General features: G+C 38.6%; 1 protein-coding gene across 3 annotated transcripts in view; it reads left to right on the forward strand.

Moving 5' to 3' along the window:
• GNG2 (G protein subunit gamma 2) overlaps positions 1 to 22,276 on the forward strand; it is a 113,892-nt gene that overhangs the window by 82,256 nt on the left and 9,360 nt on the right. For all 3 annotated transcript variants that reach the window (XM_077909288.1, XM_077909287.1, XM_077909289.1), the window contains exon 3: positions 4,882 to 4,997. In XM_077909288.1, coding sequence (XP_077765414.1) covers positions 4,911 to 4,997 — 87 coding nt within the window. In that variant the 5' untranslated portion in view covers positions 4,882 to 4,910. The remainder of the gene's footprint in view (positions 1 to 4,881; positions 4,998 to 22,276) is intronic.

Below are 22,276 nucleotides of genomic sequence, written 5' to 3' on the forward strand. Positions count from 1 at the left end.
ACTTATTCATCCCTGGGAAGGTAATAGGGATCCTAAGACATAATATAAAAGCAATTTAGTTGAATCTTTCCTTGTGGAGTTACTTTCTTTGAGCAGATTCCTCATGCATGGATCTATGGCTATTTTTTTTTCCAGTGTCACTTCTCACTGAGGGACCAGGAGCAGTCCAATTCATTGTTGCCTGGCACTCTACAGGACATTAGAATTTCTGCCTCTGTTCTCTAAGTGCAATACCCCTCAATACTGTCATAACCCAGGTCACTCCCATATATTTCCAAATACTTCAAAGGGTGGCACTTCCTCTCATTGAGAACCATTGTCAGTGAGGCTTAGAGAATAAGTTAAATCCCACTTGGAATTTCCAGAGGATTGATTGTTAGAATCTTGAAAAGAGATCTTGGCTGTAGAATTCTGAAAGAATTAATCTGCAGTATTATATTCTCTGATTCAAATTCAGAGATGTGTAACCACCCATTTCAGTACTTGAGAAGGGTGGGCTACTGATTGCTGGGCTGAAGAGTGTGTCACTCCAGCACTACCAGCATTTGATCATTACCCCCAGTTGATTCCCAGACATGTTTTGCGATTCTGGAAGCAAGCTCTGGAATCTAGAATCTCCCCATGACAGCCAGACTCTGACTCTATTTCCCTCTGCCCCACTGATTTCTAGAAGAGTTAGGGTCTACAGCTAGGTGCATCTTTGAGGTGGGCCTCTGGTTCCAGGGCCAGGCTGGGCCCCTGCAAAAGTAAAATATGGTGCATCACAAGGCAATCCAAAAACTAGCTGATGAGGTGAGGGGGGAGTGGTGTATAGAAATTAATCACCCTCTCTTTTTAACTAAAGGTTTTTTTGGGGGGGGGGCGTGTGTATGTGTGTTAAAGCTTTGTGTACGTGATCTTTTCAGCAGAATTTTTTTTCTTTTAGCTATTTCAGTGGTTGGTATAGTCAAACCATTTCCTTCCCTCTTAAAATAATATCTGCCCAATCTCTGTCAGATGTAAAGTGAAACAGGAACATTAGCAAAGGATATCTGATATGCATCTATGCTTCTGCTAAGCACCTAACAGGACTCTGTCAACACTTTCTCTTGGCCTGATATGCTCACAAGATGCAACACCCTTTTCTCAACAACATTTCCCATTGCATGCAATTGCTGTCAACTTAGGTAGGGACAAAAGACAAAAGTTTTTGTCTTCCCCGTTGGAAATCTATGATGTAGCACTTATACACCAACAATGAACAATATGGGAAGGATATTAAGGAAACAATTCCATTTGACAATAATGTCAAAAATAATAAAATATATAGGGACTTAGAATTAACTTAGGAACAGAGAGCCCAGAAATAAATCCTCACCTATGTGGTTAAATGACTTTCAATAAGGGTGACAAGACCATTCAATTTGGAAAAGGAAATCCTTTCAACAAGTGGTGCTGGGAAAACTGGATATCCACATGCAAAAGAATGGAGTTGAACCCTTACCCAACACCATTTACAAAAATTAACTCAAAGTACATCAAAGACCTAAACATAAAAGCTAAAACTATGAAACTCTCAGAAGAAAACATAGGGCAGAAACTTCACAGCATTGGATTTGGCAATGATTCCTTGAACATTACACCAGATGAATGGGCAACAAAAGAAAATTGCATTTTATGAAAATTAAAAACTCTTGTGCATCAAAGCGCACTATTAGCGGAGTGTAAAGGCCATTTATGGAATGAGAGAAAATGTCTGCAAACCCTGTATATCTGAGAATAGATTAACATACAGAATATGTACAGAACTCCTAAAACTCAACAACAAAAAACTTGGTTCAAAAAAAGGCAAAGTTGGGGGACCTGGATGTCCTGGTCAGTGGAGTGTACAACTCTTGATCTCAGAGTTGTGGATTTGAGACCCACATTGGGTGTAGAGATTACTTAAAAATAATAAAACATTTTTTAAAAAAGGGCAAAGGACTTGAATAGATATTTCTCCAAAGGAGATATGCAGATGGTCAACAAGTATGTGAAAAGATGCTCAATGTCACTAATCATCAGGGAATGTAAATCAAAACCACAATGAGATACCACCTCACATCCATTAAAGTGACTACGACCAAATAAACAACAGAAAAACAAAAATGGAAAATAATGAGTGCTGGGAAGATGAGAAATTGGATTCCTTATGCACTTTTGGTGGGAATGTAATATGGTATATCTGCTATGGAAATCAGTGTGGCTGTTCTGCAAAAAATTAAAAATAGATTTACCATATGATCCAGCAATTCTACTTCTGGGTATATACCCAAAAGAACTAAAAGTAGGGGCTTGAAGAGATATTTGTCCACCCATGTTCATAGCAGTATTATTCACAGTAGCTAAAACCTGGAAACAATGAAAGTGTCTCTCATCAGATGAATGGATAAGCAAAATGTATATACACGCAGTGGAATATTATTCAGCCTTAAAAAGGAAAGAGATTCTGACACACGCTACAATACAGATGAATCTTGAGGACATTATGCTCATGAAATAAGCCAGTCAAAAAAAGATAAATGCTGTATGATTCCACTTCTACAAGGTTCCCAGAGTAGCCAAAATCATAGAAACAAAAAGTAGAAGGTGATTTCTAGTGCTGAGGGGAGGAAAGAATGGGACTTACAGTTATTGGGTACAGAGTTTCAGTTTTATAAGATGAAAAGGGTTCTTAGTGTGTGCATGTGTGTGTCTGTGTGTGTGATGCATTGTCCAAATACCTCAAGCTTAGGAGACAGACTAACTTTTCTTATTTACCATAGACACTTTTTAGGAAAACGCATATTTCTTTGGAACACTGGCTTAGGATTCTATAGTGCTTTCAGTCTTCAGGAGGAGAATTTTGTAGGAAAGCAGCTGGATGTGAAAAAGAAGACAATGCCCAAAGTAATTCTAAAAGTTTAGGGCGTCTGGGTGGCATAGTCAGTTGGGCATTCCACTCTTGGTTTTGGCTCAGGTCATGATCTTAGGGTCCTGGGGTTGAGCCCTGTGTCTGGCTCTGTGCTCGACACGAAGTCTGCTTGAAATGATGGGGTCCCAAATCAGAGTTGTTAAAGTCTCTTTCTGTTTTTTTTGTTCTTACATAAAGATCCCTCCTCTTGTTCTTCAAGGATATGAATACAGTTCAGAGATCTTTGTGGCTTCAGAATCCCTTCAGTCTTCCTTTCCATTTTATTCTCTGATGCCTTTGAAAATAAGTTAAGGGAATAGGTTTTTTTTTTTTTTTTTGAGGGAATAGTTAATTATCTTCCAATTATACTGTAAATGCTGTTGGGGTGGCTGATTTTGCAGTATTATTTATAAAATAACACTCACTATGAAGGGACCTCTTTGTTTACAGTGTTATATGTAATTTCTTCTATTGCCTCAAAGAACAAGATATTGAGATATAAGAACCAAAAAAGATAATTTCCATATTTATGCTTTTTTTGGTAATTAACAATTTTTTTTTCCTGAATAAGTAACAGTCTTGTATTGAACTTACTGTGGGTTATACCTCCTTCCCTGGGTTTTCTATGTATCTTCTTTCCTTTCTGAGATAGTAGCCTGATTTTTTACTTTATCCCTGGATAAAAATATTCCCCCAAAGCTATAAGTCATTGTTTTATTTAATATGTCTTCAGAACAAGATTCGACTGTTGACTGAAGTAAGGCTTTAATGCCTCTCATTTCTTGGGTCATGCACTCTAGCTAAATTGCTGCTCTCAGACATTGCTTCACTGTGGGGTGCCAGTGACCTCAAAGGGCACATTTACACAGACAGTCCTGAAATAGCATATGACACCTTGACATAGAGCGAGACCTGATCAGAATGTGGAGGAAATGGGCACCAAAAATAAAATAGGGTACTTTCCAAGATGAACAACAAAAATAAATTGAGATGGTGGGTCAAGAAAGAATTAGAAGAGGAATGAAATTGGGATAGAACTTGAAGCAGGTGGAAGAAAGGATGGGGAGGTGATCTGGCAAAGCCAGAGGCAAAGAAACCATCTCATAATTTACGTAAGTATGAATTCCACTCTCTAAACATTTGTGTTCCATTTCCATATTTATAAGAGTAGTAAGTCCATTATACTAAATACAGAATTCTGCTGGTGAACTCTTTGATGCAATTAACAATTTAGACATGGCAGTCCTTCCCCCTTTGACATTACAGATGAAGAATTGTGAGTTAAGTAAATAGTTGTGTCTAGCCATATTTCAAATAGAATAGAGAGAAAAGACTATTTTTTTAAATGCTGGATAAACAACACTGAAAAGCCACACATCCTTTGCAGGGTCTCTGCAGTATAATAGACTGAAGTGGTTACAGTTAACTAGAAAGCTGGTATTGGAACACATCAGGAGAACATTGTAAACTTGGTGTTTTTAGTCCTAAAGGATTATATAATTTACCATTCCTTTCTGCTTGCCTTTCATTCTTCATCCTCTGAGGGCACTTAAACAGAGTATCTGACAATAGTAGTACCTGAAAAATAGCAACAGTAATAATGCATCCTGCCACCCTTCCCATTTCAAACTCATTTCACAAATTAAGATAGTTTTAATGACTTGCTTTCTTAATTCAGCAGCATGTCTTTTTCTAACTGATGCTTCATTGTTTTTCCCTGAAGAAGGGATGGAAGTACAGAGGGGTGTGTGTGTGTGTGTGTTGGGGCTGTGCGTGGGGTGTTTGGAAAACCACACCTCATCTCCTGGTCTGCTGTAATCAGGCTTGGTCCTGGATTGGTGATGTAGAGAGCTGGGAGAGCCAGGCCTGACCACAGCCACTCTTTTAAATTTCCCCCATCATGATGAACCTGCTCTTTTGGCAGCTCCTGAATTCCCTGATGCATTCTTTCTTCCTGTTTTCTTTCCTAGTGTATCCGAAAAACCCACCCAGCATTCCAATGGCCAGCAACAACACCGCCAGCATAGCACAAGCCAGGAAGCTGGTAGAACAGCTGAAGATGGAAGCCAACATTGATAGGATAAAGGTGAGGACCACATAACCCACATGGATCTTAGAGCCTTGACTATAAGTAACATGATTTGCAGCCATCTATCACTTGACACCCCTTCTAAAAAGAGTGATAAAAAGCAGTGAGAGCATGAGAGAAACTTAATAATTGGGTAAAAGTTCATTTTCCAATGTGTCTTTGCCTTCTCCAGATTTCTCCAAAATAAAAAAACAGCATAAATTAAAACAGGTTCTCCACATAGAATTCAAAGCAAAACAATAACAGCAAAACAAACAAATGAGAAACAGGCTCTTGGTTGAGTTCTAGCCAAGGAACTTGGAGAACACGCAAAACTTACCAGGTCACCAGCTGACCTCCCTGACTCTGTACTGACTGTTTTTTCATTTGGATTTTAGATTTTCTGTCTTGGTTTAGGTTCTCAGTTAAGTGTCTCTCTGACATGGTTAATCTTTCTAGTCACCACTTCGGGTTGTAATTATCTTCTTTTTAATAACTCATTGGATTTTTTTTTCTTCAAAACACAAAAATCACACATGGTCTCCCTAAGAAGTCAAACAGTGTAGTGGGTTAATGAAAGTATTTTATCAAATGGAACTCAGAAACATATCTCATTTTTATTAAAATAAAGCTAGAACATTCTTCCAAATGCCAAATTCTTGTTTATTTATTTATTTTTTAAAAAATATTTTTATTTATTTATTCATAGAGACACAGAGAGAGAGAGAGAGATTGGCAGAGACACAGGCAGAGGGAGAAACAGGCTCCATGCAGGGAGCCTGACGTGGGACTCAATCCAGGGTCTCCAGGATCACGCCCTGGGCTGCAGGCAGCGCTAAACCGCTGTGCCACCGGGGCTGCCCCAAAATTCTTTTTTAAAACTAGAACATTTCTCCTATTTTCTCCATGCCAGAGTTAGCAACCTGAACAACCCACCCAACCTTTGGAGTATGCTTCTAGAGCAAAGGTCAATAAACTAAGGCTCATGAGCCAGATCCAGCCCATTGCCTGTTTTTATAAATAAGGTTTTATTAGAACATAGCCATTCATTTACACATTGTCTATGGATACTTTCCCACTATAACAGCAGAGCAGGGTAGTTACAGGAGAAACCATGTAGCCCATAAAACAAAATATTTCTCTCTGGCCTTTTACAGAAAACTTTGTTGACCCCTGCTCTAGAACAATGATTCTCAGCCCACCTGTATACATTCAGATTACCCCAGAAACTCTGTGGAAAGACCAATTCCAAGACCACCCTCTATACCAATTAAATTAGAATCTCTTGGGGTATGATTCAGGCATCAGGCTTAGTTTGTTTGTTTGTTTGTTTGTTTGTTTGTTTGTTTGTTTTTGCATTTTGTTTTTAATTATAAGTTAGTTTCAATGTATAGCCAAGGTTAAGAACCTAGGGAAGGGGTCCCTGAGTGGCTCAATGAGTTAACTGTCTGTCTTTGGCTCAGGTCATAATCCCAAGACCCTGGAATCAATTCCTGCATCAGGCCCTCTGCTCAGCAGGAAATCTGCTTCTCCCTCTTGCCTTCCCCCCTACTCACACTTTCTCTCTCTCTCTCTCTCTCTCAAATAAATAAATGAAATCTTAAAATAAAATCAGGTGTAGGCTTTACACCTGATGTAAGGCTTGAATTCATGATCCTGAAATCACGAGTCATATACTCTACTAAATGAGTCAGCCAGTCACCCAGGGTTTGCTCCTTCTAACTCTCATCAGCTATCGTTTAGAAAGTGAAGAGAAAGATGATCTTCCTTCAGAAATAAGCTGAGTAAATAACCATGGGCATCTGTCCTAATCTTCTTTTTTGAGTTCTGATAATGGGGCCATATAAACAGCTTCTCTTCTCTCAGCAGCTCTAACTCTTATTATTCATGAATGAGATAAGTGAGAGGTCCTCACTATCTGCCTTGCTCCTTTACCACCTTTCTCTTTTCCCTTTGCCTCTTCTTTTTCATTCCCTTGCTGAAAAAAGTACAGTGTGGAAGGTGGGCACAGAATGTGCTGCAGGAAGTAAGGTGGCTCAAGGACCATGGCATCCAAAAGTATCATTTAGTCCTTCCTTGGGAATGGTGGGGAGAGAGGAGTCTTTTGCCCATGGACCTTCTGGAAAATGTCACTTTGCCTTTTAGGGTGGCCCAACTAAGATAAAAGTAGTTGTGAAGCATCATTGTGGTTGGCTTTTTCTGTTACTCCTCAGCATCCTCAGATTTATCTCCTGAAGGAGGAGGTGATGGTATTAGAGGTGATGAAAAGCTGGCAGTGGGAGAAAGAGGACAGAAATAGGTCTGTTCAGCCATAAGTCAGACCTCCTTCATCCCTCACTCGAATTACTGACTGCAGGGGCTCCTAGTTGATCCCTGAAATCCCATCTCAGCCCTGTTTCCACGCCTGCCATCAATTACCCTCCACATTGCTGCCAAAGACAATTTTCTCTAAGAAAATCGTATTACATTCCTCTCCTACAGAAAATCTTTTTGTGCTTCCCATCACCTGTAAAATAAAATTCAAACTCTTTAGCAGAGTATGCAAGGTCCTTCTGGCCTCTGCTCTTCTCAGCTTCATCCCCTCTTTTTGCCCACCTGCCTTACTGAGCCACTTCTGGTGCTCTTGATGGAAATTTCAAATGCCTGGAACATTCACTCTCCTTTCTATCCTTTATTAACTCTGGCAACTCCGTGAAGACTCAGACCAGTCATGACATCCTTTGTGAAGGTTTCCCAGACCCTCATCTCATCATAAGATTGGAATTTTACTGATTTTCAGTTGTTCTTTTATTCTTTTGTCTAATAAATATTTTATTGATAGCTTTTTAAATGGCCAAACCTTGTTAGATCCTAGAGATATAGAGATGGAGAAAGACGAAAACATGGCTCTTGCCCTCAAAGATCTCCTAGTCTAGGAGGAAGTTACAAAAAAAATATGAATGAGACCTATCACTGATAGAAATAAGATATCCAAAAAGCATAATCATCAAATATCAACAGGAAGAAGCCAGCACCACACCCTGACTCCCTTCGTATACTACTACTGAAGACACCAAAGGAATCGCCACTATAAGAGAGAAGAAGTGTTCATCTAACAAACTGAGCGCTAGGTGCTGATCTTCCTAGGCCATCTTCACATCCAAACCTCTGGACCCTTGCTACATCATTAGACCTCGCATTGTTGGAGATACAGCAGCAGCCAGTGTTTCAGCACTTCTCCTGCACATCAGAGCGAGGCAGGCATGCTGTGGCAAAGTGTCAGATTATTTTTAGTTCGGCCGTTGGCTAAACTGCGACTGTTGACAGAGTTGTCAGCTAGCTGGTTTAGGGCTTGGTTATTCTGCCTTTAGGAATCCCTTCAAAGGCTTCTGAGCCCTTGGGCTTCTCCACCTACTTTGCCTGCGTGATCCTGTCAGCAAGAAAGGGCTTCTCTCTCAAGATCCTACGTCTGTGATTCTGCAGTCAGATAGTGACCTCTTCAAGCTTGGGCAGCAGTGTGTTATGTACATCCGGCGGAGCCCACTGTGGCTGAGGCCATGAGGAGCAGGGGGCAGGGAACACAGCTGGCATTAGAGCTTTGAGAGTCCCATCAGCAGGGGCGGCTGCAGAGAGAAGCTGTACCGTAGGAGGATCTGCATAGCATATTCATTTTTAAACCTTCTTGTGTCCTATCCCTTTGCATCACACATCCCGAGAGAATTGAGCTAATGAACCCATTATCTGTTCATAAGCCTCAGGCATATATAAATTACACTCCCAGCCTTTCTGTGTTTCTTTGTTAGCATTTCATTCAAGGACAGAAAGTAAAGAGAATCAAAGGAAGCTGCTGGGAAGGGATCTGGGGACAAGGAGAGAGAGGGGCATAGAGACTGTGACACTCAGATGTATGAGACAGCAATGTAGTCACACTGATGTCGAGTGAAGATGGATAAAAGGAAGCTTGTCCTTAGAGCACAAGTTGAGGAAGCATGTCCAAAAGTAAAGGACAGCAGGACTTCAGTAAATCTATTTGTTCGCCACTGTATTAGGGCTCATTGGGTTTCTAATAATAGAAACCTAGCCCAAGTTCACTTAAGCAGGAAGAGGGGATTGATAATAAAAGATACAGTGTGTCTCAGATTCCAAGAGCAGAAATATAGCTGGGTAAGCAGTAGGAATAAGAGCTGGAAACTGGAGAGCTCTGTTACATGTCTCTGCCTCTGTGTGTCTGCCTCTTTCTTTTCCTGGAAGAATAGATTTCTCAGCTGCCTATTCCATGTGGCAGATATGATGGCTGCTCACTGCTCCCAGGATCCCATGTCTCTTCCAGCTCCATGAAGAAAGAGATTGGTTGATTCAATTCCTTTTAGTCTCAAGTGCATATTCCTGGAATGGCATGTCTGTTCTAGCAAGAGTGAACCATCTACAGCCCCAATAACAGACATTAGAATCAAACCACATTGCACAAGCATTGCTCCTAGGAGCTAACCCACCCATATGAATGGGAAAGGGTTAGATAGTTAAGGAGGAGTGAGAATCACTGTAAGCTGGAAAGATGCTCCTTGACAGTGGGCATCATCAGCATCATGAAAAATGACATAGATGTAAGAAAAGAAAGCCAAGGCTAGGAGCGTGTGTGAAATGATTGCTTCTTAACTACTTGTATATTCCATCAATTGACCCCATATAAGAATGTCATTTATTTCTTTTTTCTCCCAAATATTCCTAATAGAGCTTTCCAACTTGCTCTATTATCTCAAGAATATACTATGTAAAGTCCCATCTCTCTGGTTACTCTGGGTCCCTCAATGAGAATGCCCTTTCCCTCATTCTTTTCCTATCCACTACAGAATGAATGTTTGTAACCCCCCCTCCAAAAAAATTCGTATGTTGAAATCCCAGCCCCCAGTATCATAATATTTGGAGGTGGGGCCTTTGGAAGATGGTTAGCCCTCATGAATAGGGTTAGCGCCCCTTTTATAAAAGAGACCCCAGGGGGATCCCTCACCCTTCTACCATGCGAGGTAATAGTAAGAAGACATCTGTGAACCAGAAAGTAGACTCTCAATCTGACAGCACCTTGATCTCAGACTTTCAGTCTCCAGAACTGTGAGAAGTGAATTTCTGTAGTTTATAATCCATCCATTCTACAATATTTTGTTACAGGAATTTGAACCCACTAAGACCCTGTCTAAATCTTACTTTCCCATTAGGGGTCAGCTCCAGTCCCCATTTGTCCATGAATCTCTTGCCATTCTGCCTATATTTATTAATTCGTTTCATTTTCATCAAATAAAATTTTCTAATTAGACCACAGTCCTCAAAGACAAAGACTATGTCATTTACTTCTCTGTATTCTTCAGGGTGCTGGGCTACAGGGATTCAAGAAACTTTTTTTTTTAGTGAATAGCTTTAAGTTCATGTACTAAGAATGTCATATAACAGGACATCAGGAGCTGTAATTCACATGACATTTCCAGTGACATTTATGGTTTAGGAAATTGCAAGCATGAGTATAATTGGCCAAATAAAGCTGTGGTCATAGGGGCACCTGGGTGACTCAATCAGTTAAGTGTCCAACTCTTGATTTTGGCTCAGGTCATGATCTCAGGGTCCTGGGACTGAGCCCTGTGTCTGCTTGAGGATTGTCTCTTCCTCTCCCCCTGCCCTTCCTATTTGTGCTCACTTGCGCTTTCTGTCTGTCTGTCTGTCTCTCTCTCCCCCCATGAAATAAATAAATCTTTAAAAAAGAAACCTATAGTCATAGGGGAAAATTCATTGAAATACAAAAATGGGGATCCCTGGGTGGCGCAGCGGTTTGGCGCCTGCCTTTGGCCCAGGGCGCGATCCTGGAGACCCGGGATCGAATCCCACATCGGGCTCCCGGTGCATGGAGCCTGCTTCTCCCTCTGCCTGTCTCTCTTTCTCTCCCTCTCTCTGTGACTATCATAAATAAATTTTAAAAATTAAAAAAAAAAAAGAAATACAAAAATGAAGAGAAGACAGGTGAAGAGCTTCATGTCTTGTGTTTGATTATAAGTAGCCAGAATTTATCATATATCTTCTCTTTAAAACAGGTCAACATAAAAATAGACTGATTTTCATAACTGACAAATATGTATAAATTATTAAACCAAATTTTATAATGATTAAATCATCTTTCTGATATTCACTCGTAAAAGATTAGAATTGAACTTCACAGAAAATGGTACTGAGAAATGGACCAGTTAAAACATTATGCTTGGTAGTAAAGAGGAGACATATATCCTAGGTTTGGGACTTTTGAAATCTTTTTCTAGCATTTGAAATGAAAGTTTTAACACTACTCCCCTAAAATGCTTGCATTTGAGGAGCACCTGGGTGGCTCAGTCAGTTTAGTGTCTGACTCTTGGTTTCAGCTCAGGTCATGATCTCATAGGAGCCCTGCATCCAGCTCTGTCCTCAGTGGGGAGGCTGCTTGAAGGTTCTCTCTCTGCTCCTTTCTCTCTCTCTCTCTCTCTCTCTCTCTATATATATATATATATATATATATTTATTTATTTATTTATTTATATATCATAAATCAATCAATATTTTTTTTAAAATGCTTGCATTGGATTTATTAGGGAGAATGAGATACTATCTTCCTCATAGGCCAGTTGATAGTATTTTCAGAGATAATAAAATCAGTATAATATGTCAAAGGACTTAAAGAGGAAAGGGTTGTGTGTTCATACTTGGCCAATCCTAACTCATTCAATTTGCTAAAAATGAAGCAAAAACTTTAAAATTGAATTCACACATATGTTAATAATTGAGCTTGACATTTCATTTTGATGAGAGTTGAAATAACTTTTAAAAATTCAATAGATAATTTATTAAGCATCATGTACATGCTTAGCCTTATGCATTGTGTCTAGGAGCTACAGTAGTACTGTTAAACCTTGATAATTTGAAATTTGTAAGAAATGAATTTTTCTGAATAGCCCAGTTTTCAGGCAAGCTGAAGTCTCTTTTCTTAAAAATCTAACTATTTTGGATGACACTTTGAATATCTTTTTTTTATTATTAAATAGAGTAAATGAAGTATAATGTACTTTTTTGATAATTCTTTTGAAGTTATTAATTTCAAAAATATTATTCTATTTCTTTTTTTTTCAAAAAAATCCTTAGTACCATTAGTTTAATACCCCCATGGAGGAGAGGGAGGGGAGGACTACTTAGAATATTCACTCATTATTTTATAAATAAAAAATAGTCAATATCTCTCCATGCAATTTTACTTCCTCTAGTATCACAATCAAAGTTTGAGCCTAGGTGCTCTTCACACCCAAGAAAGATCCTTTAGACTCCATTTTGGCCACCAGCAGTGATGCAGGCATGATGATGATGTGAGATGATAGGTGACTTGCTGCCTTTCATTCCTGACTTTAATAATCTTACTGTCCACAATGCCTCTCATATTTTCAGTATATTTCCAAAGCATGTCAAAGAATACTAAGGTTTCCTCTGCATTCACCAGTGTTTAAGTTGAATATTTTAATTTTTTCTTACTTAAATTATGTATTAATGATTCAAAGAAAAATGAAGACTTTAAAGTGGCCAGTTGCTTTTGACCTGAGCAAAAGATCTTTCTAGACAAATGTCAGACCAATCTCTCCTAGTTTGAAAATTATTAAAAAAAAAAAAAAAGAAAAGAAAAGAAAAGGTTTTATCTATTTAGTCATGAGAGACACTGAGAGAGAGGCAGAGACATAGGCAGAGGGAGAATCAGGCTCCCCATAGGGAGCCTCACGTGGGACTCAATCCCAGGACAACTCTGGGATCACAACCTGAACCAAAGGCAGACACTCAACCATTGACCCAGCCAGGTGCCCCTACTTTGGAAATTCTATCTCTTCCCAGAGGTTTGGCAGTTTCTTTTGGCTTAAGGTATATTGCCAGGTCTATGACAATGATAAACTTCCCATTTCAGGCCTCCATTGCAGCACAGTCTTTGAGGTCCTTTGAAGCAACAAATTAAAGTTAAGTCAACCCTGGGTGGTGCCTTTAATGCAGGCAACTCAACTGAAGGACTTGGCTGAATAATTGATTTCCTTAACACACATGTGACTTTCCACATATAGGCAGTGACCACCTGTCAGTGCTTACTTCTTTGCCTGATGAGAAAAGCATTCTGCAACATCAATTTTAAAATGTCTCTTAATTTCAGAATGTAATGAAGACAGAACTATATCCTACATGCTGTAAATTCTTAGGTTTGATTTTTATCCTTACCAACAGCTGCTTCTCAGAGACGTCAGGGTGACTTCCTAGAGTGGGCTCCTACATTTTCAGATGCAAAATCATAGTTTGGTGGCCTTCATTGGGACTGTCTAGGATCATCATTTCTTTACTTCCAGTGTAATTTAGAGAGGTTGCTGGAGAACTGGGTTTCAGTAATGGTCAATCTGAAGAGACCCATACTCTTATCAAATGTAATTCTTTCACTTGTACATCAGATCTCATCACTCTAACCAAGGTCATGCTCCACCACCTGTCCATCCTGAATCATCAGTTTTGGTTCTCTATTTCATCATTTCCATCAGTGTACAAACACAGTATTATTTCTCCATCTTAAATAAAATTTTAATTTTTTTCTCTGAATCACCCACTTCCTCTTCCAGCAACTGCCTCATTTGTTTGCTATGCTTTGTAGAACTTCCTGAAAAAGTTATCTATATTCACTATCTCTAATTTCTCTTTTCCCTTTCTTTTGAAAAATTATTTTTACTCTGGAAATAATCTCAAAGGTACAATAGGATTGCAAATGCAGTACCAAGAACTTTGTCTTCCGGGCAGCTGGGTGGCTCAACCCATTGGGTGTCTGCCTTCAGTTCAGGTCATGAGCCCAGGGTCCCGGCATCAGGCTGTGTCTGGCTCCCTGCTCAGTGGGGAGTCTGCTTCTCCCTCTGCCTCTCTCGCCAGCTTGTGCTCTCAATCTCTCAAATAAATAAATAAAATCTTTTTTAAAAAATAAAGGTTTTTATCTTCCCCTGAACCATTTGAAAATAAGTTGCCTGGCAGCCCGGGTGGCTCAGCGGTTTAGCACCACCTTCAGCCCAGGGCCTGATCCTGGAGACCCAGGATCGAGTCCCACATCGGGCTCCCTGCATGGAGCCTGCTTCTCCCTTTGCCTGTGTCTCTGCCTCTCTGTCTCTCTGTTTCTCATGAGTAAATAAATAAAATCTTTAAAAAAAAAAAAAAAAGAAAGAAAAGAAAAGAATTTGCCAACAGTTACCCCATCACTACCAAATACTTTAGTGTGTGGTACCTATAAATAAAAACATTCTTCTACATAATCATAATATAGTCATCAGAATTGGGAGGTTAACATTGATATGTTACTGATTTCTAATCCTCAGAGCCCATTTAAGTCATGCAAATCACCCTAGTAGTATCCCTTTTAGCTAAAGGACCCAACTCAGCATGATGTGTTACATTTAGTTGTTCTGACCATAGACTTCCTTGACTTTTGTGACCTTGACACTTTTGAAGATTATGGGCTATCCATTTTGTTGAATAGCACTCAATTTGGATTTGTCTGATATTTCCTTATGATTAAATTCAGGTAACAAAACTGGGACAGTAATACAGAATTGATGGGGTTATTTGTCTCATTATATTTTATCATTGGCATATGATTTCAAATTGTCACTTACTGGTGATGTTAACTTTGACTACTTAATTAAGGTGTTAACTTCCAGTTTCTTCATGTAAAGTTGTTCGTTTGTTTTTCATAGTTAATAAATATTTAGATTTTTGGAGAGAGACCTTGAGGCTGTATTAACTATCCCACTCCTCATTAAACATTCTGTTTTTTAAAGTTTATTTAATTATATTGATATGGACATATGGTTTCCTCTTTTATTCTATGATTTACAATCATATATTTTGATGTTTTAATTGGCACAGACTAAAAAACTAGGTACCGTGTGCTTTTGACATGACTCCATCATTCTATGAGTGCTTCCTTAGTGTCTGGCACAAAAAAGATGATGTAGGGTCCTCTTGTTATTTCCCTGCCCCAACCCTGGAATCACCCTTTTCTCCAAGAGTACTAGTTCCTTTGATATTTTTATTTAGAAATGAAAATCTGGATGCTAGATGTTCTCATTCCTGAAGTGTTTTGAAGTGTTGCTCTTCCAGGTTCCTCTCAGTGGACAGAGTTAGGGAATACTATATACACACACTTTTACATCTGCATTTATTTCTTTATCTTTGTATCTGTGTATACATAACCATGAGTTCATACCAACACTCTCAGGTCCTGCCCTACACCACAGAGTATATTCTGTCTTTCTACTTCCCATATTTATAACTCCCTTCACTGACCATGAGGATCCTTGATCCCCTTGTCTTTATTTGGACAACAATCCTGTAGGGAACTGAGGTCCCATTCCACAACATCTCCTCCCAACGTGGATGCATTCACATCCCCCTCAGGCTCCTATACTCTTCACCTGGCTATTTTCTGTATAGATGCTCTCCTCATCCTCCTCAAGCTCTGACATCCCACCATGGGTTCCTAACCTCCTAACCTATGGAGTCCTTTTAGCTTAGTCCCACCCAATCCCTTATAGGCTGAATTATTCATGAAGAAGGAGGAGGAGGATGCCCCATTTGTTTGTAAACCATGTGAGATTTTCACTCCCACCATTCTCTTGAACCTTCTCTCACCAAGGTTGCTGATGACTGCAGATGGCTAAACCTAACAGTTAATTCTCAGTTTCATCGTACTTGACCTACTGGCAGCATTTGTCATGGTTGATGATTCCTTATTTCCTGAAGCATTTCCCCCAGCATTTGGCTCTCCTCTGTCCCCATTCTCACAGGCTACTGTGTCTAAATTTCCTTATCTGGCTCCCCTTAGCCTCCCCAGCTTCTTACATTGAAGTGTTCCAGGGTTCAGTATTTGTCCCTCTCTTTCCTACCTAAATGTACTTACTCTCTTGAGGATCTTGTTCATTCCCAAGGCTTTACGTACCTTCTATATGGCCTTGATTCCCAAATTTATAGATCTAGTCAGTATCTCTCTCAAACTCCAGCATTGTATATCTCACTAACAGATATTTTAATTTCAAACAAAATTATATTCCTGATCTCACCCCAAGATTCTTCCCTGCAGCTTTCACCAGCTGAAATGAGAACAGTTTCATCCATTTGCTCAATCCAAAAACTTTGATAAGAGTTATCCTTGGGGATCCCTGGGTGGTGCAGCGGTTTGGCGCCTGCCTTTGGCCCAGGGCGCGATCCTGGAGACCCGGGATCGAATCCCACGTCGGGCTCCCGGTGCATGGAGCCTGCTTCTCCCTCTGCCTGTGTCTCTGCCTCTCTCTCTCTCTCTCTGTGACTATCATAAATACATTAAAAAAATTAAAAAAAAAAAGAGTTATCCTTAATAGTTCTTTTGTATTCATACCCTTTCTCTAGTACATCATAAATTCCTGGTGATTCTATATTCAAATACTGTTTATCCTGAATTATACCATTTCACACCACCTCTGAACTACTGCCACCTCTCTCTTAAATTACAACAATAGTCTCCAGGGCAGTCTCTACTTTGACCCTTGATTCCCACAAAGTACTCACTGTTTTCCACACAGCATTTAGAGTGCTCCTTTACAATGCAAGGCAGTGCCTTCCCTTCATTCTGTAGGTTTTTATCAAAAGATTAAATATCTTCTCAATTAATCCCAACTATTGCAATCTGTTCCCCACACCCCCTACACATACACATTCTTAATCCCTTTTACCCTGCTCTACTTTTCATTTCCTTATAAAACTTACTACCTTTTGGGGCACCTGGGTGGCTCAGTTGGTTAATATCTGACTCTTGATCTCCACTCAGGTCATGATCTCAGAATTGTGAGATTGAGCCCTGTGTTGGGCTCCTTGCTGGGCGTGGAGCCTGTTTGAGATTCTCTCTCCCTCTCTGCCCCTCCCGCCCCCTCTCTTCCTCTCTGAATTTACTAATTAATTAAAACTTACTACCTTCTAACATTCTCTAACAATTATGCTTTCTTTTCTGTTCTCTCCATTCTCCCATTTAAATACTATATAGGCAATTTGATTATACTGTACATTGATATAGTTTGATTCATGTTTCTTCATTTGGGGTTTGTTGAGTTACTTGAATCTCTAGGTTTGTTTGCATCAACTATTATGTCTTTTTCAGCCACTGTCTTCAGATATTGTTTCTTCCTTCTGCACCCACAGTTATATGTGTATAATTTTCTTTCTGTCCTTCAGAGACCCCAATTATATGTGTATTCAGGTCCTTATGTTATCTTCTAGCTAGGTGCTCTGTTCATATTTTTTCTGTCTATTTTCTCTATACTTCATTTTGGAGAGTTCCTATTATTGTCATCAAGTTCACTCATCTTTTCTTCTGCAGTGTCTAAGTCCGCTGCTAATTCTATCCAATGTATTATTTATCTCCAGAGATTTGATTTGAGTCTTTTAAATATCTTTCCTGTCTCTTTTTTATCATGTTTTGCTTTGCTTTTTTTTTTTTTTTTTACCTTCTTGATGTTATGGGCACTGTTTACAAAAGCTATCGTATGTATGTATGTATTTATTTTACAAAAGCTATCTTAACAATACCCTTATCAATTTTATTATCCTGTGTCACTTCTGGGTCTTCTTTGTATTAATTTTTCTCCTTATATGGGAGAGATTTTTTCCTACTTAATTATATGCCTGATTTTTTTATTGGATTCTAGACATTGTGGCATACTGAAATTTTTTGTGTTCCTTTTAATATTCTGGGGTTTTGTTTTATGGTGCAGTTAAGTTACTTGGAAACATTTTGATCTAATCAAGGCTTACTACTAAACATTGGTAATCCATATCAGCCTTTAAGCTAGGCCAGTTTGATACTACACTTAAAGCACTACCCTTTTTAGAACTCTACTCAACCCCTCAGTGTTATGAGATGTTTTTACTTCATCAAGGCAGGTACAAACTATTCCAGCCCTGTGTGATCACCAGAGATTGTTTTATTTGATCCTTTCTGATTTTTTTTTTTTTGCAAAGCCTCAAGCAGGTTCTCTCACATATGTGCTAATCAGTATTCAGCTAAAGACTCAAAAGAAATCCTTCGGAGGCCTCCAGAGCTCACACGTTCTTTCTCTCTTACTCTCTTTTTGTGTCTGTGTAGCTCTTTCTTCTCTATTTACTCTCCCCTCAACTCAAAGAGTTTCCTTAATTCTGTTTTGGTGATCCCTCCCTGTGCCATGGCCTAAAAACCCTTTTTATACAGTAAGCTGGGACAATCATGGGGCTTATGTTATCTCCCTTCTCTCACTGATCACTGTCTTGTGCTGCCTGTTGCCTAACCTTTAAAAACTACTTGTTCCTATATTTTCCCAGTGTAATTGGTGTATTTTTTTCATTATAGTCTGAATTTAAAAGTCTAGAAAATTACATAAGTTCCACAAGAACAGAAATCTTTGGGTATTTTGTTCCTTTATTATTCCAAGTATCCAGACCTATGCCTGGCTTATTAGGTACTCAGTAAATATTAGATGAACAGAATATTTGTTGAATAAGATTATCTTTGAGAACTTCTTCAGCGGTTATCTGAGTGTCTATCACATGTCTGGCATTGATCATACAGTGGTAGATAAAGCAGATATAGTTTCTGCCTTCATAGACTATACTGCCTAAAGTGAAAGACAAATATCAAACAGCAAATAAACAATGGTTGTCATTATAAATTGGGAGAAATGCTTTCCTATAAAGGAAAAGAATGGGATAAAAAAGAACATAATGAGGAAAGTCATTATTGGATGAAGTGGTCATTAAAGACTCTGCAAAGAGGCAGTATTTCAGCTGACTCCTAAAGGAAGAGAAGAAGGAGTCAGGCTGTTGAGAAAATAGGGAAAAGAATGTTCCAGGGAATTGTATGTGTGAAGCTCTGAGACAGAAAAGAGTTTGGAAAAAAAAAAAAAGAAAAGAAAAGAGTTTGGAGCTTCTATAACATTAGCGGAGGCGTGTGTGAGGAGGGAAGAATGCCACACATGAAATTGGAAAGATAGGCAGGCCCAAAGCGTGCAAGACCCACGGGCTGTTTTAAGATGTTTTGGTTCTCTATGAAGTACAATGGGAAACTATTAGAGGTTTTGAGTAAGAGAGTGGTATGAGCCAATTTATATTTTTAAATTAACTTTCTAGCTGCAATATGGAAAATACTACTCTTGGCACGGTAGTCAAAGCAGGGAATTCGTTTACAACTGAGATTCTTAAACTTTTTTTCTGCCCTAGACCTGTTTGGCAGCCTACTGAAGCATATGGTCTCCTTCTCAGAGTAATGTTTTTGATTATAAAGGAAACTAATCATATGGGAATGCAATTTATCAGAATATTTTTTAGAAAAACATTTGTGATAGAGTTATATATGTACTCCTTTATTAACTGTATAAGATCTTATAGTGGGTCTGTAATTATAAAGTAGGTGAACATAAATGAAATGTTGAGATATTTGTAATAACTTTTAATGTGATGGGAAATACCTGATTTCTATAGCTAATCAAGTCAGAGGGACTGCTAATGTTAGTGTTGTGTATTGTCTACATCTGGGAATGTAATGGACAGAGATGCTTGACGTTAGTGAAGATAGAGATGTAATTTTTATCATCAATGTTCATAAACCACCCCCTTGAATTCTATCTGTTGACTCTGTGTTAGTCCATTTGAGCTGCTATAACAGAATACCATAGACTGGGTGCTTTTTAAACAACAGACATTTTTTCTCACAGTTCTGGAGACTGAGAAGTCCACAATCAAGGCACTGGCAGATTCCATGTGTAATGAGAGTATGCTTCCTGATTAGTAGATGGCTGACTTCATACTATGTTCTCACATGGCAGAAGGGGCGAGGGAGCTCTGTGATCTCTCTTATACTCTCTTATGGCACTAATTCCATTCATGAGAAACTCCAAATTCCATCACATTGGGACTTAAGTTTCAACATATACATTTTGGAGGGCACAGACATTAATTTTTTAGCAGACTCCTTTGGAAACCCAAATTAATCACTTTTTATTTAATGAGTTATTTCTGTAAACATGGAGCAAGAAGATGGAGGCTTAAACTTGGGTAGTCACAACAGCCATGACAATAAGGAGACAAATTTGAGATATTTTTGGAGGAATAATCAACAGGACATAAAAGAGAGAGATTGCTTAGAGTTACTGGGGAAACCTTAATGGAAGTAGGCCTAGGGCTATATAATGTAAAAGGCACTGTGTGCAAAATGTTATAGTAGAGATAGTCAGAAAGAGACTTGCCAGGCAGACTACTGCTTGACTCGTTTAAGGTAGGGGACAAGGATGACACTATGGGTTAGAAAGGAAGAGTAGCCATAGGATTAAGTCAGGAACACTAAGACTCACTGCTCAGCCACTTGTGAGCTATGAGACCTATGGTAAACACCTTCCTAATGAAGCCTCAAATTCACATATTTAAGATGAGAATAATAGCTTGTGACCCATAATATTGTTGTAAGGATTAAATAAGATACTGTATGTACAGTGGTTAGCACAGTTCTGACATGTGGCAAGGGCAGATAAATATTAGTAATTATTCTCATTACTGCTAGGATTCTGACAATGTGTTGGACTCTCACTCACACAGAATTGCAATCTAGTTAAGGAAACAAGATAAAAGTCATACAATATTTTGAGAAAGAAACCATTCAGAATCAAGTGTTCAAATATAAGATATAAGCAACTCTTAAGCTATTAATTTTGCCCAATATAGCACTTACTGTATCATAAAAAGATTTTGAACATTTCTGCCACATACAGGCATACCTTGTTTTATTTTGCTTTGCTTTATTGCATTTCTTAGCTACTGCGGTTTCTACAAATTGAAGGGTTTTTGGCAACCCTGCATTGAGCAAGTCTATTTGTGTCATTTTTCCCATAGCATTTCCTCACTTGGTGACTCTATGTCACATTTTGGTAATCCTTGCAATATTTTACACTTTTTCATTATTTGTTTTGGTGATCTGTGACTAGTGATTGTGACTTGCTGAAAGCTTAGATGATGGTTAGCATTTTTTAATTATGAAGTATTTTTTAATTAAAGCATATACATTGTTTTCTTAGGTATAATGCTATCGTACACTTAATAGACTACAGTATAGTGTAAACATAACTTGTATATGCCCTGGGGAACCAAAAAATTCATTTGACTCATTTTATTGTGGTATTCACTTTAATGCAGTGGTCTGGAACTGAACCTGCAATATTTCTAAGGTAGGGCTGTGTTTGTGTGAGCATTGCAGAAGAGTAGGGATGGTGCTGGATTTCTGCTTAATAAGTGAATTTTAGATATTACTGTTGCCTAGTCTTTGCTGCTTACAGCTGAGCTCCTGTTTGGGATAATAATGACTATGGCTCAAACAAGTAAAAGGCACACACATAAAAAAAAAAAAAGTAATTGAGATTCAGTCTGAAAGTCTGTCCTTTGCTTTCATTTGGAGGAGCTAAGACAAGAACAGGCTGTTTCCTTTCATTCTATCATAGTAGCATTTCATAAAGATGCACAAAGAATTTCAAATTCAACCTTTAGAACTAGCCCTGCATTTGAGTAGCTCATATGTAGATAACTGTGGCTTACTGGCAAAACATTAGGGTTCAGTTTTTTTTTCCTGCCATGTACTTTGCTGTATGACATTCAACAATTCAAGCAATCTGTTGAGCCTTAATTTTCACCTATGAAAGGAATTTAACAATTCCAACCTCAGGATTATTGTGTAGATCAAAAGAGAAAACTCAATGTCTGAAACATAATAGGAGCAAAATAAAAATATTTTTACAAGCAATATAATGTCAATTAAAGAGCAACACTTTAAGCCAAAAGCTGTAGCAACAGACAAAGTCATTATATAATGTTAAAGGGGTCAGTTCATCAAGAGGATATAGCCATCATAAATAAATATACATGAACACAAGAATACCTAAATATATTAAGCAAATATCACCAGACCTGACAAGAGAAATAGACAGCAATGAAATAATAGTAGGGAATAGCCCACTTTTAACAATGGATAGATCACCCAGACAGAATATTTATAAGGAAACATTGTACTTGAACATATATTAAAACAAATGGATCTAAAAGACATATACAGACCATTCCATCCAATAGCAGCAGAATACACATTTTTCTCAAATATACACATTAAGTTCTCCAGGGTAGGACAAATAATAGGCCACAAAATAAGTCTTCACTAATTTAAGAAGACTGAAATTTTACCAAGAATCTTTTCCAACCACAGTGGTATGAAA

The sequence above is a fragment of the Canis aureus genome, chromosome 9 (assembly GCF_053574225.1).
Source record: "Canis aureus isolate CA01 chromosome 9, VMU_Caureus_v.1.0, whole genome shotgun sequence".
NCBI lineage: Eukaryota > Metazoa > Chordata > Mammalia > Carnivora > Canidae > Canis > Canis aureus.